General features: G+C 32.1%; 1 protein-coding gene across 1 annotated transcript in view; it reads right to left on the reverse strand.

Moving 5' to 3' along the window:
- The window catches only part of LOC130897133 (uncharacterized), a 131,296-nt gene that overhangs the window by 83,990 nt on the left and 29,340 nt on the right, over window positions 1-17,966 (reverse strand). Inside the window, exons 4-5 of the mRNA XM_057805761.1 lie at window positions 13,091-13,178; window positions 4,233-4,353 (exon numbers count right to left, since the gene is read on the reverse strand). Of these exons, the coding sequence (XP_057661744.1) occupies window positions 4,233-4,353; window positions 13,091-13,178 (209 nt within the window). The remainder of the gene's footprint in view (window positions 1-4,232; window positions 4,354-13,090; window positions 13,179-17,966) is intronic.

The raw sequence follows: 17,966 nt of genomic DNA on the forward strand, positions 1-17,966 counted from the left end.
AGACGGATAGAATAGTCCTAGAAAACAACTTGCCCGGCTCAAGGCCACTCGGGAGACCACCTAAAAGGTGGAAAGATAGTTGGCAATCCACCTCTCGGGAAAAGATGCAGAGGCAGCTTCAGAATTAATAGATCGACAGATCTCCAAAAAGTAGAAGAAGAAGAAGCTATTATTATTTTCATTTTCATTCACAATTTTGTTAGAATTGTTAAATATTTTTGCTTAAAATTGCGATTATTAATAATTTTCATTTGTTTCGAACTATTTACGCTTAATAATTATTTGAAATTAAATGAATAATAATTAATTAATTGGTAAATTACTTACGTGCTTGCATACTTTTGTTTACAGACAAATTTCTACAACACCGTCCATAAAAGTTTATTAGTTTTTCAAGTAAAAATAATCAGGCGATTTAAAACAAAATTAAATAAAAAATTGGCTTCAGTAGCGTAAAAAATAGGGAGATAAAAGTGACAACTAACCCTGACAACGCGCCACTGGTTAAATTTTTCCAAAGTTTGTTTATGTCAAAATAGAACTTCATCAAGGAGCATATTGATCACCAAATTTGAGAATTAATTGAAGGCGTTCTTGATTTATGGCAAATTTTTGATATTGATTTGAAATTTTGAGCACCCTATAGCTCAGCAACTAGGCCCCGTAAGGGCTCGTATTCCCATATCAAAATAAATCATTTATTGTATTATATGTATAATGACCCAATGCGATTTTTGTTCTAAAATTTCGAAATTGAAAAATAATTGTTAAGAGATAATACAAAATGACAGTAAAGCAATTATTGAATTCATACATACATATTTTGTTATAGTGTAGATACTCACTTCAGTTAAAATACTAGCAATTCATAAAATTTGTTTAAATTAATACTTTATTATGTGATACGTCATTATAGTTGTTATATATTTGATGAGTTTCGATCGTTCACTAAAAATTGAATAAAAGTGCGACAACATTGTTGCATATATATTTATCTAGTTTTTAAATCACTTTTTGCATTCGAGAAAAGTATTATACAGATTCATTACGAATCCAAACATTTATTCTTCCAAAGCCGGTCCTGCAATTTCCAAATTAAGCTCTAGTGCAGGGCGTCATGAAAATAAGATGTGCTGTGTTAGCACTACAGCCAATTGAAATTTTTGGTCAATTTCACAAATCACCCAATAAATAAATAAAGCAGAAGAGTTGACACTTTTTAGTAGTCCCATGATATCCTCCCTGAGGCGCTCTACTTATGGTAAATTTATGTGAGTTCCTCATGACTCACCCTGTATAATGTAACAGTATGATCAAATTATCTTATTATCCTGGTTAGGTATGCAAGGATTTATAAATCTCTTTATGTATCCTTTGTATAAGAGTAAGAAAGATAGAGCCGTTGGGCGAAATACGTAAGGGTGCAGTACTAGACATACAAAACCGAAGTGCAACTATCATCTGCTCATAATGAAGACGGGTTTAACCTAGCAATTTGAACAGAAAATAAAGAACACTATGAAGCGCTTTTAAAGTTATTAATACTAACAAGTGAAAAAAATGAACGCTCTCAGCAATAATTGAATTGAAAATTAGCTTGAGATGAGGGAATTATTGTCACTATTATAATAGCGAGGAGAGCTTTCTATGACATTTTCAAACTATTTGTTTCGGAATGAAACTAATAAAAAATCGCCATTTTGAGCGAGTTAAGTAATTGGGGAACATGCAGAATGAAGGAAAAGAAAGACTTCCTCAATAAGTAATTATTAGTAACGGAAAAATAATTCGGACGACCAAGAAATAGGAATGGAACCCAAATCTACTGGTTACACCTCACAAGCCTCACCAGTAAAGCGAGTAGAGGCACGTACCGCATTTATATTCCAATTACCTACATAAGAGACCCACCGAGAAACACTAATCTGGCCGTAGAGACTCATTTAGAGCTTATTAATAAAATGAGAATGGAAAGAAATAACGGAAAGGGAAGTCCAACTCGGTAAATAGTTTTCGGTAATCGGAAAAGACTCCAGGCTCAGATTACAAAACTCAAAGTTAGTTTGAAAATGTCCCACGAATTTTATTCCTAAGCCAAGAATTATTTTCTTTTTACTTTGAATATTTACGTTGATGAAAATCAAACAATAAATTGAATGTTACTTATATCAACGTTTTATTATAAATACAGAGTGAGTTTTATGTATGAAACGCCTCAATTATCTCAGAAACGGCTTAAACGATTTTTATAAATTATGGTGATATCTACATTGTTGTCAGATCTTTCCTTTTTCCGAAAAAATAATAAACTTTGTTTTTTAAAATGGATCACCCTATATATTTTGTGTTTTTAGAAATCCTGTTTATTGTTTATGTGATATTTTCTGTACCTAAATGCCACAATTTTGGAGTTATAGCTACATTACAGTACCTCCACCAAAGTTACAGTAAATTTAACGAAAGTGGTGCAGTAAAATTGTTTGTGTCATGTTAGAAGTGGATCCACATTTGTGAATCAGAAAAAAACGAATTTTAGAAAACGTATAATAAAGGCGATTACAGAAGATGCTCAAACTGTTGTCCGTTTACTTCAATACTAAAAGCCATGTGATTTTTAAAACTTTGCAATATATTATACAGCAATCCTGACTGCTGAATTCTTCTTATCTCTGTAGTAATCCTATCTTTTAATTCCTGAATATTGACAGGTTTTGTTTTATAAACGATGTTTTTCAAGTGACTCCACAGAAAATAGTTTAAAGGAATCAAGTCGGGACATCGCGGGGGCCATTCAATAAAACCACGCCTTCCAATCCATCTTCTGGGAAACACATTACTTAGATATTGCCCCACCACACATGCATAGAGAGGTGGGGCACCATGCCCGAAAATTTTTAATAATGAAGTTTTTTTCAAATGTAATTGAAAATACTTACTGGGATTTGGAAATATCCCAGCCAAGTCAGTTATAATACTATTTTCTAATAAATCTAAGTACGCCGGACTATTTAAGTTACCCTCAATGAAAAAAGAACCAATTATTTTGTCGCGTATTATTCCAGCCAATATATTCAGTTTTTTGGGATATTGGGTGTGGGATTGACGCATCCAACGAGGATTGTTACGTGACCAGGATCTACAATTTTGCCGATTTACGTTTCCACTAATACAAAAAGTGGCCTCGTCGTAGAACATAACATTACTTAAAAAATTTGGATCGTTTTGATTGTAACATATATCTATCATTAGAGCAGCAAACTCTTCATGTCTATCAAAATTGTCATCTGACAACTCTTGAACCAACGTTATTTTGTATGGATGGAATTTATTATCACGTAAAATTTTCATTACGGATGTTTGCGAAATATCCAGTTCCCTGGATATTTGTCTAGTACTCAAATGTGGATCGTCTTTGAACAGGACATAAACATTTAAATATTTGTTTTCACTTTTTCTGCACCCTGATTTGGATAAATCTCTTACTGTCAGTTACCAGTTTCGTTACACTTTTTTCTAATTTACTGATAGTAGATCTTGTTATGGGATTTCGGTTAGGATATAAATTATTAAAGATATTACACATTCCTTGTTGACTTCTATGCCTAACACCATGAAATATCAATTCGTTTTCAGATAAACGATCCATTGTGACTTCCGATAAACTTACTTAATTGAAACGTCCGTAGCAGTCATAGTCACCCAATTGTATTATTATGGCAAAAAGATGTAGGAAATATTGGATAAAAAATAATATGTATTTCTCACGGATTGCGAAAAGCGAAAAATATATAGGATGATCTATTTGAAAAAACAAAATTCATTATTTTTCTGGAAAAATGAAAGATCTGACAACAATGTTAATACCAACATAACACCGGCCGCATTACAAGACCCTTCTACACAAAAATTTATAAAAATCGTACAAGCCGTTTCTGAAATAATTGAGGCGTTCCATACATAGAACTCACTCTGTTTATAGAAAAACATAAATAGTGGATTTTCCTCACTTTATGTGGATAATCGAAGGATTATTTCATGTAAACATAAGAATTGTGAATAAAGATAATGATACACACAACGAAAAAAAATTTTTCAGTGCCTCATATGCTCCCTAAACTACATTTTCTCAATAATATTCACTGGCTGCTTATAGATAAAATATCTGTAAGGTACAAGCTTATTGATTAGTATTTTAGCACAGATTTCGTGGAAATTGAAAATTTTTCACTCACCTTATCTTCCAGAAGATGGGAATGTAATGGCCTTGATATTGATTCGGATGTTCCTTCTCTGTGTAATATCCCGTCATACTTCAAGTTTTGTTTACTTCTCCTATACTTTTTCCATAATAACCTGGAATGGAAAATACAGAAGGAGCATTCAATTTGGAAGATTCTATTCCAGACAAATATAATGGAAATGGATTGACTCAGATTTTTAATGAAATTATTTTCAATTGTTGTAGGGAACGGGTATTTTTAATTTCGATTTTATGTCTTATAAAGGAAGACACATCTAAACTCACCAATAAAATTTTTTAAATAATAATATTTGGTACCGCTTCCAAAGTTTGACTTTATTCTCATGTGTATTGATGTAAAGTTTTATCAAATTTAATAGTTGTTAATTATCATTTTATGTAACTCTTACAGTTGTAGGAAAACGGAAACTTCATTTTACAAGACCGTAGGAAAAACTGGGAAATATCGGGATCTATCAACTTTCAAAAAACTTATTTGGTATTTGAAAATTAAGTATAGAAGGTAAATATTTCAATACAAATGAAAATAAACATATAAACAAATAAACAAAAGACGTCGACCGCGAAGACATCCATCTTTAGGTGAACCGCGTGACCATCCTGATAATGACCTCGGATATTAACAATTTGATGAAAACGTAACACTGTGTAAGGTACGATGTTGATGTTAGTCGGCCGTGGAAGACATTAGGATAGGAACGGTGGCACTATCAAAAAAGCAAACAAGACATTTTAAAACCATGCACTTATGATACGCTACAGTATTCCAATCGGCAGTGAACTTCGATGAGGTTAAAATGCATGAATTGAAGTCGAATTTACATCTACAGCAATCGTTATTTACGAGACCGGGCACCAAAACTAAATCAGTAATATTAGTCTGGATGCCAAATTGGGATTTTTGGCTTAACCTGGAAGTGAAGTACAGCGAAAGTTTTTTGACTTTTTTTAGTTCGTAAGGATATCTACTTTGAGAATCAGTTTGATGCCACCTTTACACCCTTGAGCATTTTGAGAGATTCAAGATGGCGATGAAAAAGTTAGCAAAAAAATACAAAAATAATAGTTTCAAAAAATATGAACATATTGCACATCGATTATAGAGTTTTCGTACCTTCTGGATTCAAATTTGCAGCTAAAAATATTTTTGGCGGCGTTTTGTTTGAGTGGGGAGTATTTTAGGGGGGGCTGGTTTTTATATTTTTCAATAATAACGAGTCGTACAACGATTTATTTATATGTTTTTATGAATAAGAATCTCGAATTTCAGATCAAAATAGGTACTAAAACAGAAACTTTTTTAGGGGAACTGCTTGAGGAGAGAAGCTGGAACTACTGAATAAAATAAAAAACAAGCAAAAAATAAATATATTAACTAAAACTCAATACATTACTTAAAGATATAATACATTTTTGAACAAAAAAATAACAAGCAAACAAAAAAAATATTGCAGATAAACATAAATTTATTCGTCGTCCGATTCTTCGCTTTCTGATTCATTTTGCGCAGTTTCCATAAATTTTTTTAGTGGATTTTTACATTTATTTTCGTCCGTTTTATCCATCATGCATTTGCACATCAGGCTACATGACAACCCATTTGATAGACAACAACATCTGTTCGAGCTGCAGGGATCATTGGATTTGCAAAAGCATTTTGCAAGCTCTAGAATAAAATCTGGTGCCAATTTAGTATTTTTCGGGACAGAAATTGGGTTTAAAATTTAGTTTTCGTCATCTTTTTCCAATCCATATCGCGTAACGTTAATTTTAGGAAGAACAAGGTTTTGGGCAGACATCCAGAAGTACATCTGAAGATGCGCCCTTTTCACATTTTCGCAAAAAGATTCGGTCGTCGGCGGTAGAGAAGCAAATAAGGGTGCTTTTAGTTGGGCATGTCCAACAGACAGTTTTGCAGCCGTCACATTGTCTACGGATTTGACGTTATAGCGGGTTGCAAAATCGGTACACTCTTTAAATACATCTTTTGAATTACTATCTAATTTACCCAAATATTTAAAAGTAAAACCCTCTTCCAATTTTTTTATTATTGTTTTTTGCCAATTCCGTGGTACTGGGCTTTGATATTAGTAGTTATTTGCACAATTACACATTGGGATATGTGGGATGGGGATATTTAGATAGGGGTATTGGACTAGATAGTATATTTTTTTACAGGATGCGTTAAGTAGGATTGAGATATTTAGGTAAGGGTATTGGAGTAAATGGTAAACTTTTTAACTCTAAATTTTGACGCTATCTTGTATAACTTTCTAGGATTTTTGGGCGTCATCTTGAATTTATCAAAATGCTCAAGGGTGTGGTAGAGTAGCAACAATCGGATTCTTAAAATAAAGCTACTACAGAAGTATTAATAAACCATTCGAAGATGGAAAGTTCACGAAAGAAGCTTTCTGTGAAGTCGGATAAATGTTTTTCACGATTTTGAAAACAAACCTGAAATAATTTCGTTAATAAATATTATTTCTTTGTCGCGTAATACTGTGATGAAGCTATGAATAGTAATTTGGAGGATTTATTGAATGACGATTTAGAAATTTGTTCCTACCACATCAATTTGATAAATCCACAGATATAAGTGACATTGCACAGTTCTGCGTTTTTATGAGAATAGTTTCTAAAGATATGACTTCAAAAGAAGAATTGTTAACTATAATTCCATTAAAAGGAGAAACTAGAGGCCACGATATTTACAATTCAATAAAAAACTATTGATAAGAGAAGATTTCCAATATACAAGGTTTTTTAAAAAAAGTGATCCCGTCACTAGGATAGATAGAAAACTGAAAAATATTTGGGGTTACACGGTTCGTGTCAAGTAGTATTGAACATAACTTTTTCAATATTAAATTTACTGAACAAAATTTCAAGTCAACTTAAGCATCATTTAATTTTACACCAAAAAGGTACAAAAAGGTACCGTTTTCGGAATATTAAAAACATATGACGGAGGAGGCCAATGAATCTAAGCTTCTGCATGTCTATCAATCAATCGATTTGGAAAATGGTTACTCAACTAATTACTTTGATCAAAGTGCGGTGAGCCTCCTCCATGGGGAAATAGAGATCTTCGCTCTTTCAGCGTTAAATCTTCTGATATCTCGAATTAGTGATTGTTTAAAAAATCCAGGTACATATCTTGCCCAAACATTAATTAATTTAATTTAATTTAATTAATGTTGTCAGCAGTCGTGGCAAAATCGTGAAAAATGTATATTTTTTTTCTTTAACGCCCTTAATCTTGAATACGGATGGTGTTACGAAAATTTTTTACTGAACAAATAATTTTCAGTTTTCTATCTATTTTAGAGACGAGATCACCTTTATATGAATTACCCTGTATAAATTGGTCTCTTTTACAACAGAGGGAGCTCCAGCAATGGCCGGAATCGAATTTGTTCTAGCGCCTTGTGTTCAGAAATACTAAAGTCTAATGATATAATGCAAATCATGAATTCAATTCACAATGTCTTCAAGAACGTCAATTTCTGGCGCTTTTGGAAGAAACTGAATCAGAGTACATTACTGAATTGGAAGATGAGAAATGGCTCATGAAACTAGCTTTTCTCTACGATATCACTGTAAAACTCAACTACTTGAACCTAAATCTACAAGGAAATAATTAATGCTTAACAAACATGATTAGCGCGATTCATACTTTTAAAGAAACGATGAAAAAGTATGCGTCTCAATTGAGAAAACATGAATTGAGAAACTTCAAGAACATAGAGAATGAGTACATCCATAAACCAAACCGAGATTTCGAAGACTTAGGCTGAATACTTAGATGTTGTGTTTGGAGAATTTTGAAGAAGATTCGTTGACGTATCTTTGCGAATCTACTTTCAGCAATGAACATCATAAAAATCAAACATCGATCACGTTTAACACTTTCGCTGCGGGTGTCCTTACAGAAGGACAGCAGCGACGCTACCCGCTTACGGGTGACCTTACGAAAGGACATCCCTCTGTAACTTTTCCCATTAGATTCGAATGGTTCATAAGTGAAGGGGATTCACTTTCACAACTTCAGATAGTGACATTTGCATTAAGTATCGTTGGAGCATTCTATTTCGAATCGTCAAACCGGGTGATTTTTTATGAATTTTCAAAGTTTTTTTCAAAAATTATTTATAAGTAAGTATAATTTATAATACAATGGATATTTATTCCATGATTTGATATATTTAAACACTATTCACTAAATTGTTGAATTTTTGTTGCAAATTTCGATTAACAACGAAGGATATTTTGTAAATGTCAGCGTTCGATATAGATTCTTGGGAGTCACCGGGTAATTTTTGCTTTTTATTTATTTTTTATTCATCATATTTATTGAAGTAAAATATTTTAATACAATACATTTAAAGAATGCATATTTCCTTGAGAACCAATAATGTCTAACAAAATAATAATTTGAATCAATAATTTTATATATTGTTATTTGCTATTCTAATAAAAATTGTCAACAATTCTGGTGTTTTCTTTTACAATAAATAAACATTAGATATAGGTGTAGGGGGTTTAGCATAAACTGACCTAATCGGTGTTTATTGATACTAACCCGCAAAGCAGGTGGAATTCCTCGCTTACGGGTTGTTCTTCCTGAAGGACACTTCCGGAAATGCACTTTTGGTTAATTTTTTGTTGGATTACTATTAGAATCATTTACTATGATAAAAAAAAGTCCATATGAAAAATTCAAACAAAAAATGCACCCGTAACAAGGGTAAATCTGTAGGTTAGGTTAATTTAGTTCTGCCATTGGTAGACCGCCTTCGATTTTTTAAATGTGGAGTAGACAACGTATCCCAAAAGTTTGATTACTCCTGCTATAAATGAACACCAAAAGAAAATTCATTTTCTTTCTAATTATAGAAAATTTAAATAAAAATATTCATAATACTACATACTTATGATTCAATTAATAAAAACCAGACTAATTAACTGAATACTAGACTTTATTATCGTGTTTGGTTAGGTTTTGAATACATGGTAATGAATTTTTTCATTTGTTAGCACATTCATCCATCAATTATTAAGTCTATACGAAGCCTACTACACTATTCAAGTCAATCATTTACTTTTATTTCTATCAACTAAAAGAATACGCTGACGAGTGTATTTTTTTAAATCAAAAATTTCGCTAGTCTTAGCATGCCCTTTTGTAATAAGTACATGAGCTTTTTTCCATAAAATTTGCATATATCACTGTTATTCTTGTAAGAAATTTCTCACTTTTCTATTCAGACTGCTGCTCTCAAAGTAATTTGGAATGTTGTTGTCGACGATTCGTCGTTGAATTTTAATGTTCCTTTTACTTCGAGGAATGTTGAGAAAAACATTACAGTATCAAATGCCACACCAGAGATCCTTTGTTGTCAAGATTAGTGCTATGTAATCTAGTGACACAAATAAATTGAAAGGGATATGTTCGGGTGACCCTTCATATATGAATCGAATAAGCTTTCTAATTACATGAGCGAAGAACATACATTTTGTGAAAAAATAATATTCAATACAATGAAATTCATATCAGCAATTACACTATTGAAGATTGTTGATTGGACTAAATCGGAGGATAACAAATTTTAGGAAACTGGGGTATGATGATTTGCAAGATCATTTATAACCATGCAATGAACAAATTTGATATGTGCCTTTTGAAAAGATGAGTTATTAAAATGAAGAAGTTCAAACATATATAAATCTAGTTCAATCTAGAAAACAACTATCCCAAACAGGAGATTATCATCCCAAGCAAACTTTAGCACTCTCACCTCCAATTTAATAAGATTCGTGGAATGCCCGAATGAGTTGGGAAAAAAATTGAGTTATCCTGCTAAGAGCCAAACATGGTAAAGGAGTGTCGGATGAATCATTTGTAGGAAACTGGAAAAAATAATAGGAAGCGAAGTATATAGGGAAAACCAGAGAAGGTCTATTGAATGAATCACTTAAGTAAGAATAATAATTCAAGAATATCAACAGAAGCCTTGTTGGAGAATTGCTGCCTTAGTGGACACCTGAAGATGGTAAAGGAGAGGGTACCCATTCTCTCGAATTCTGGAAGATCACAGAGCTCCGGAGCAAAACACCTGGAGGTAAACTAAATAAAAAAATGTATATCTTTGACAGCTAGAGCCATGCCATATCTTGACTTTTCTGAAAGGAGCTGCAAAACAATATCTATATATAAAATTGAATTGTTGCTCGTTAGTCTCGCTAAAACTCGAGAACGGCTGAACCGATTTGTTAAATTATTTGTGGAAGTCCAGAGAAGGTTTAAAAGGTGTGTTTGTGAAAATATCAAGGGACAAATCACCAGCAGGACAAAGAAGCCTTGGAAGACCTAGGAAAAGATGGAGTGACAACCTCCCAGGTGACTGAGCAGAGGCAATGACGTGAAGAAAAACAGGCAATGATGCCTATACACAGCAGGAAGAAGAAGAAAAATTTTGTTTTTCCTTTATGTTTTGTCACAAATAAAATATCTGAACGCAACCGTAATATTTGACATTTGACAACCAACTAATATGTCGATCCATCCTCTATGTCGATTGATACCTCAGACAAAGAGTGCATCCTTCTATCTTTGGGAGTGACGATTACCGTTAGATCCTTTGTGATAGTGACATTTCAAATTAAAACTGCAAATGTGCTTGCGAAGCAGTTAGATATTGGAAATAATAAAGTCGCAGTGTACACCTCGACGGATTCATCACAGATTCAAAAGAGGAGCTTATTCAGCGTGTTTTCCCAGATATAGCTCAACAGTTTAATAACCATAATTAGCTGGTTGAACGAGCTAAATTTGCGGTGAAAAATAAAGATGTCGAGGATCTCAATGCGACCATTCAGAATTTTCTTTTGGGATAGTGAGTTTGCTTCAAATCAGTCGACAAGAATTGCCTGGATTATCACCACATAATTTGCAGGTAAAAGTAGGATCAGTTGTCATCATGCTGCGTAACATTAATCAACCTCGTCTGTGCAATGGAACAACCGCGTATACCGATTTTTCCAACAGATTTACCGTACGATTTACGTTCACAATTTCCGGTATGTCTGGCCTTTGCGATGACCATAAATAAATTGCAAGGCCAGTCGTTGGAAATTTACTTTCCCTGTTTCGCGCAATGACAATTATACGTCGCGTAATCTAGGGTCGGAAAACCGTCATCTTTGTTTATTTACGCACAACAAAACAAAACAAAAAATATAGTTTATCAGAAAGTTTTAAATTGTTTAACAGTATCATAACTATGTGTGTCTGACAATATCAAATTGAAACCTTATAAATAGCCAGTATTTCAGGAAAACTCTGTTTTATTTTATTGTATTAATCGAAAATAATAATAAAACTTCATTGAGACCAAGCATTTTTTTATTTGTTTCAATAAAAAAAGGATTTCTATAAATATATGTACATTGGAACTTATATATTCAAAAACTTGGATAAAACGAATATTTCGCGTTATAAAGATAATAAGGACTAGGACGTATTAGAAGAATGGAATTATTGCAAGGATATCCATCAGTATTCTGCAGAATACTCAGATGTTTTCTCCATGGATTTAAAAATAAGTAACATCACCAAAAAATTGCACAATATACAAATGAATGTTCTAAATACATCAGTTGAATAAATTAACTCGCTTTTTACATTATAAGAATATTTATTTATTGATAATTCTATATTATCAACAAAAATAGTTCTGGTTCTTCTACTTTAACTGAAATATCAGATAATAAGGATGAAATTTTGAAAATAACAGGAAAATTAATTAAAAGTAGAAAAGAAAAATATCTGAGTAGAATTGATACATACTTATAATGATAAGGTGGATGAGAACGAAATCTTTGCCAGCCGTATTATGGGCGTTTTCGTAGTGGGATTGTGGCAAAATTAAACACCAAAGTGCTCTAGCCCCAATATATTTCCGAGATTTCGAATACTTTTGTTTTCATCGTCTGAGACTGTACAATATAAAAGTATATATATAAATCTATAACAATAATACAAATTAATTAGATTAATTAATTGATAATTGCAGCATTTTAAATTTCGTTGTTTATTTCAAGAAACTTAAATGTAAAGATTTAAAATCCAAAATTAAGATTGACGTTTGTCACAAATATTAAGATTATTATTTATAGTTATTATAGAAATAGTTTTAAATTTCTTATCAGATTATGAATGACATAACTTTTTATAGATTAGATTATGCTAGGTTGTTGTGAATGAACTTGAATATTGATTGGTTATTTGATAAATGACATTGAATTTTAATAGGCTAGGTTGATATGGATTGAGCTAAATATTTATTGTCTCGATTATGAATGACAATAATTTTTTTAGGTTAGGTCGAAATGAGTGAGGTTGAATTTTATAGATTAAGTAAGGTAAGTGGTTGTCGAATTTCCATAACTGAGGAACAAAAAATGGTCAACAACTCTCTGCAAGCACCAATTTATATTGAAAACTGTAGTAAGTTCACAATAAACTTTTCCGTTTCCGAAAGACTGCAGCGGCTTGTAGGGACAATTATACCTTTTCAAAGTCTTTTGTATTTGAAACAACATTTCAACCCTGACGATTATGCTTTTACTAAATAACCAACTACTGTAATTAACTGGTTATGGCAAAATATACACAACAGTATTTATTTATTTAGATATTTGAGGTGTTATTTGAAGTATCTCACATCACATTGTTACGAAGAATTCATTGGTCACAAAAATATTGAAATAGTTTAACGCCTAATGCATCAATTTCTTGATCGGGAACAAATATTTTTCACTTACCTAATTCCAAACGCAGTAGATACAGTAACTGCCAAAAACACGGTTGTGGCGAAACATGCTAACAACAACGTATGAAGATCAGTTAAACCTGAAAATAAAATAATATATTTCGAATAAAAACCTAATAAAGAACCTATGAGTACTTTAATTTCTTTATTTGTTTTTCATTCAGCTACACCCTAACTCAACTTTCGAATTAAAAGTTTTTCCCTTATCAGTCTACTTCAAAAATTGTACAATTGATAGCTTTGTGTTTTGGGATACATTGGTAAATTAGTAGTCTTTATCATTTTTCTTTAAATTTGGTGATGATTATGTGGCTCAAAGGGAAAAATGCTAAAAGCAAAAGTAATATATGATAAATTGCAAACAAAATCGGACTTATCAATAATCTTGCTGGTAATGGTTTCCAGAATTGTAGCTTTCAAAGATTTTCTAAGGCAAGAAATCGTCAACTCCTAAATAATATATTCCATGAGGAGTCTGGGCATAAGGATTTTTTCGTACACGTATGATTAGAAAAAATCCATTTCTAGACGTGTAATGAAGGATACTTTCTATTATAATTATCTGAAAACAACACAAAAAATGTTTAGAATGGAATTTAAAACATTTTATTCAAAAGTAATAATAAATGGTAGTGTAATGGTAATAAAAACTACTTGAAAGTAATAACAATGGAGCGAGAAAACCATGTTAACATGATATGCCTTCCTCCCCATTGGATACATGGGATGCAGCCTTTCGACGTAGCATATATGTTACCATTCAAAACCTTCTACGCTCAAGAGATCGCAAACCAGCTTAGGCTTCACACAGGACGTGTTGTATCCGGCTATCGAGGGGGGGAGAAAAATCCTATATAATTTAAAAACTCTGGAAGGTTTCCTCCTGATAGAAACGCATTCAAAGAATTGATTAATGAAAAATTAGAGGGATGAGGAGAAAGTAGAAGAAGACATAGTAGAGGAAGAACGATTAGATAACAACGATCCAATAGAAAAAAACCTGGAAGACAAGTAAGTTATATCTCCAAGACAGCAATCCCCTGAGAGACAGTTTAGCCCTGAGAAAAAAGAGTTCAAGAAATGGGAAATGTGGTTTTATAACTAGCACTCCACACAAAGAGGAACTAGAGGTCACCATAGAAAAAAGAAATTTACCTTCAATTTCGGGCGTCAAAAGAAAGATGGTTCAAAACCAAATCAGCAGAAAAAATTAAACCTTCTTAGAATAAAACGAAAAAGTCATTTGCTAAAGAAATAGCAAACAAACGCCGGAATATCAAGATTCAAACGACCAGGTAAGAAACTTTGGAGAAGATACTGTTTGTATTTATTGCGAAAATCCGTGTTACGATGTCAGAGGCGAATAATGGGTAATGTGTCAGAGCTGCTTGAAATGGTCTCATGTTGAATGTGCCAGTTGTGGAAGAAATCGGTATATTTGTGACATCTGCATGTCTTATTTATATACCTACTTATTTTCTAATTTTAAAAATTGGTTACCCGATATTGCGAATATGGTGTACCCCACATTAGGATAAAATATGCCCCTAATATGGGGTACTGCACTTAATTCTGCATTTTTCTTCTTATCACATTCTTTATAATGTATCTAAAAAAGCATAATATATGTAAATAATGCTTAAAACTACCTCTGTTTTTTCATTATGGTATTTAAAAAAAAAACACCCTATATTAGAAGACTTTCCTCTATATTAGAATATTCCTATACTCTTCAGATATAACTACATACTATTTCTGAGAATTAAATTGAACCAATTTTCTAGACAGTCTTAAGACAAAAGAATACTGAAAGGTTAAAATTCGATACCAATACAATCAATACATTTATACACGTTAGCTTTCCTTAACACATCTATCTAAACCATAAAATTCGACACTAAGCTAACACAAAATCAATCTGAGGCAAAAGCGTTCACAAGCTTCAGTTCTTCATTAAAGTTGCAAATGTGATCATACCAACTCGAGATTAATCTGATCAATCTTTATCAAAATATAAATATTTTCACCAAGACTAAAGTTAAGTCAATTTTTGTATCAATCTCTCAAAAATGATCAAAAGAAACTAATTTTAAAACAGAAGAGACCTAAGAGAGCAAAATAAAGGATTTCTACTATTCACCTCTGAAATAATTTTGAAATTCAATATTTCGAAAATGTATTTCGCCGTGCTTGAAAGGAGAAAACAACTACTTTTACTTCTCTTATGTCTCCAATGGCTTGCAATTGCAAGAAGAGGGTGTAACTACTGACTAGTTACGTTATTACGACTCATCAGAGCAGTTTAAAACACCCCTCGTTCGGGCTTGAAACCCGAACTGTAGACAACGTCAGAGCGTCGCATTTGATACATGTAGTTAAACATTTCCTAGCGAACGCTAAGTGGCACCATCCTCAGTTCCAGCTGCGAACCATAAGACAGGTAGAAAACTAGCGTAGTCGCCAATAATATAGATTTCGATGGTAAATGATGTGTGTTAAATGTATCAAAATAAAGGATTTCTACTATTCACCTCTGAAATAATTTCGAAAATGTATTCCGTCGTTCCCAAAGGAGAAAACTTCTTTTATTGCTAATGACTCGACGAATATTGAATTACAACTCCTCTGAAGAGTGTGATGTAAATCCTTTTTGTTGATATTAGCATCCCCAATGGCTCGCAAGTGCAAGGAGAGGGTGTAACTACTGACTAGTTTTGCCGTTATTACGTCTCATCAGAACTGAAAACAACGTCAAAGAGCGTCGCGTTTGGTACAAATTGTCAGTGTGAGTATCATATTTTGATAAAGACTTGAAATTAGTCGAAGCATCAATTTATTTCTATCTTTTAAAAATTATTAAATCAAGTATAATTTTGAAACAGAAGAGACATAAAATCGAGAACATCTAGAAACAATTTCTTATACCTTTTATATAGTTTATGTCTGTAAATTGTCTGTTTCAAAATTAGTTTTTTCCAATAATTTTTGAGAGACAGATGAAAAATTTTACGTTTCGACCAATTTTAAAGCAGGAGAGACCTAAGATCAAGACGATTTATACATGTCGAAAATTAGCAATATTGAGACCAGAGATTTATAAAATACCAAAGCGTTGGAGTAACAAATTGACAAAATCATAACAATTTATCAAAGTTGAAATAAAAGGTTGTTGATAATTCTTGTGTACAGAAAAACAGGAAAAGTTCTCTTGGTACGTTATTTGACCTTTTTTGTAAACACTCAAACTGATCTCTATTATTCTTCAAATTGTTTATAATATTGTTATTTTATTTTGATGAACTTGATACATTACCAATGCTCTAGGTAACAAATTGTTCTCATTAGTTTCAGCTACAATAAAAAAACGATCATTGTTTGTCAAAACTACTAGTTCACCATACAGTCATGAACTTTGACATAACTGTGATCTTCATAAATGGAAGTAGACAATGAAGGAAGATGAGTGATAGGAATAGACGGTGTAGCTTCATACTTCAAATGTTTTCTATTGATATTTGTTAAATCACTTTCCAGAAAATGATTTTCTCACAAGCAATAACTTAATGTTGAGCATTGAATTTTACAAATTTTTTCTATTTAGAGCACACATTAGGAAAGCGTTTGGGAAAATGTAAAAAATGTTAGTTAATTCACCTTGACAATTGCCATTGACAGTAATGACACATTTTTGTTACACGATTGCTAAATAGCTGAACTAAACTTGTCTTGGCGAAATTAGCAAGCAAGTTGAGCTTCTTATATCTTGTGTCGTCTCCCGGTAATGCGTAGTTTAGATTTTGCTGCTCTATATTGCTTTGTTCCTATGTTGACGCTTCAGTTCATTTGGTGATGGTGCACTGATGCATATGGCGAAGTGAAATGACAAAGTCAATATAGAAATAAAGTACGTTTATTAGAATAAATATTATTTTATTGAAAAACGTTACATACTCTTACATTGAACATAACTGTTCATATTAGTTTTCAAGGTAAACAAGTATGGCTAACAGAGTCTTGCCATACTTGTCTCGCGTCTCCAGACTGACAAACAAGAAACTCGTTTTCCTCTGTCGGATTACTTTGTGATTTGTATTACCTTGTAACGTAATGTACTGTTACTCTGGTAAATAAATAAACAAATTTATCTGAATTATGTCAGATTGATTATCCGTATTCTCGTTAATTGTCTTTATAGTGAATCTATAGTGAATCTAACCATTTCAATAATAATTATTTCATAGGAATAGCGTTTACTAATAATTAGAATAACTAGATTGATTCGTCAATTTACATTAGCTAAGAAGACAGAAACTTACTGACTTATCATCTGTTGTCTCGAATATCGTATTAATACATTAAGTTAACACATATTAATCAAAGATAATTTATTTTTTAAGGTGATTTTGAATGATCAAAATGGAATTTTTTATATTTTTGAAGATATATTTGTTACCTATATACAGTAGGTACTTTTATTTGCAAAACTATCATGAATAATACATCTATGAAATATATCAAGAGGGCGTTAAATAATGACGTCGCTGGGTTGTGGCATGTTCATATGATTTTTATGGTTATATGACGTAAAAATGACTTACGATTAAGATAAAAAAAAACCAGGTAGGTTAATCTACAAGTTTAAAGGTTTTATTTATTTCTCATGTTATTCTGTTTATATCTGCCCAAGCAAGATCACTAGGGATTAATTTGCTTTGATAGGATGCTAGTATATATTATACTCGAAAAACCATGTAATCCCAGGGCAAAATTATAACATTAGAGGAATTAATAAATATATAATGATCTCATGTCCATTACAAGATTTTCAGTTCACTGCTCCGAATCCAAACATTAGAATCCTTTCTTTC

The sequence above is a fragment of the Diorhabda carinulata genome, chromosome 8 (genome assembly GCF_026250575.1).
Source record: "Diorhabda carinulata isolate Delta chromosome 8, icDioCari1.1, whole genome shotgun sequence".
In the NCBI taxonomy this organism is placed as follows: Eukaryota; Metazoa; Arthropoda; class Insecta; order Coleoptera; family Chrysomelidae; genus Diorhabda; species Diorhabda carinulata.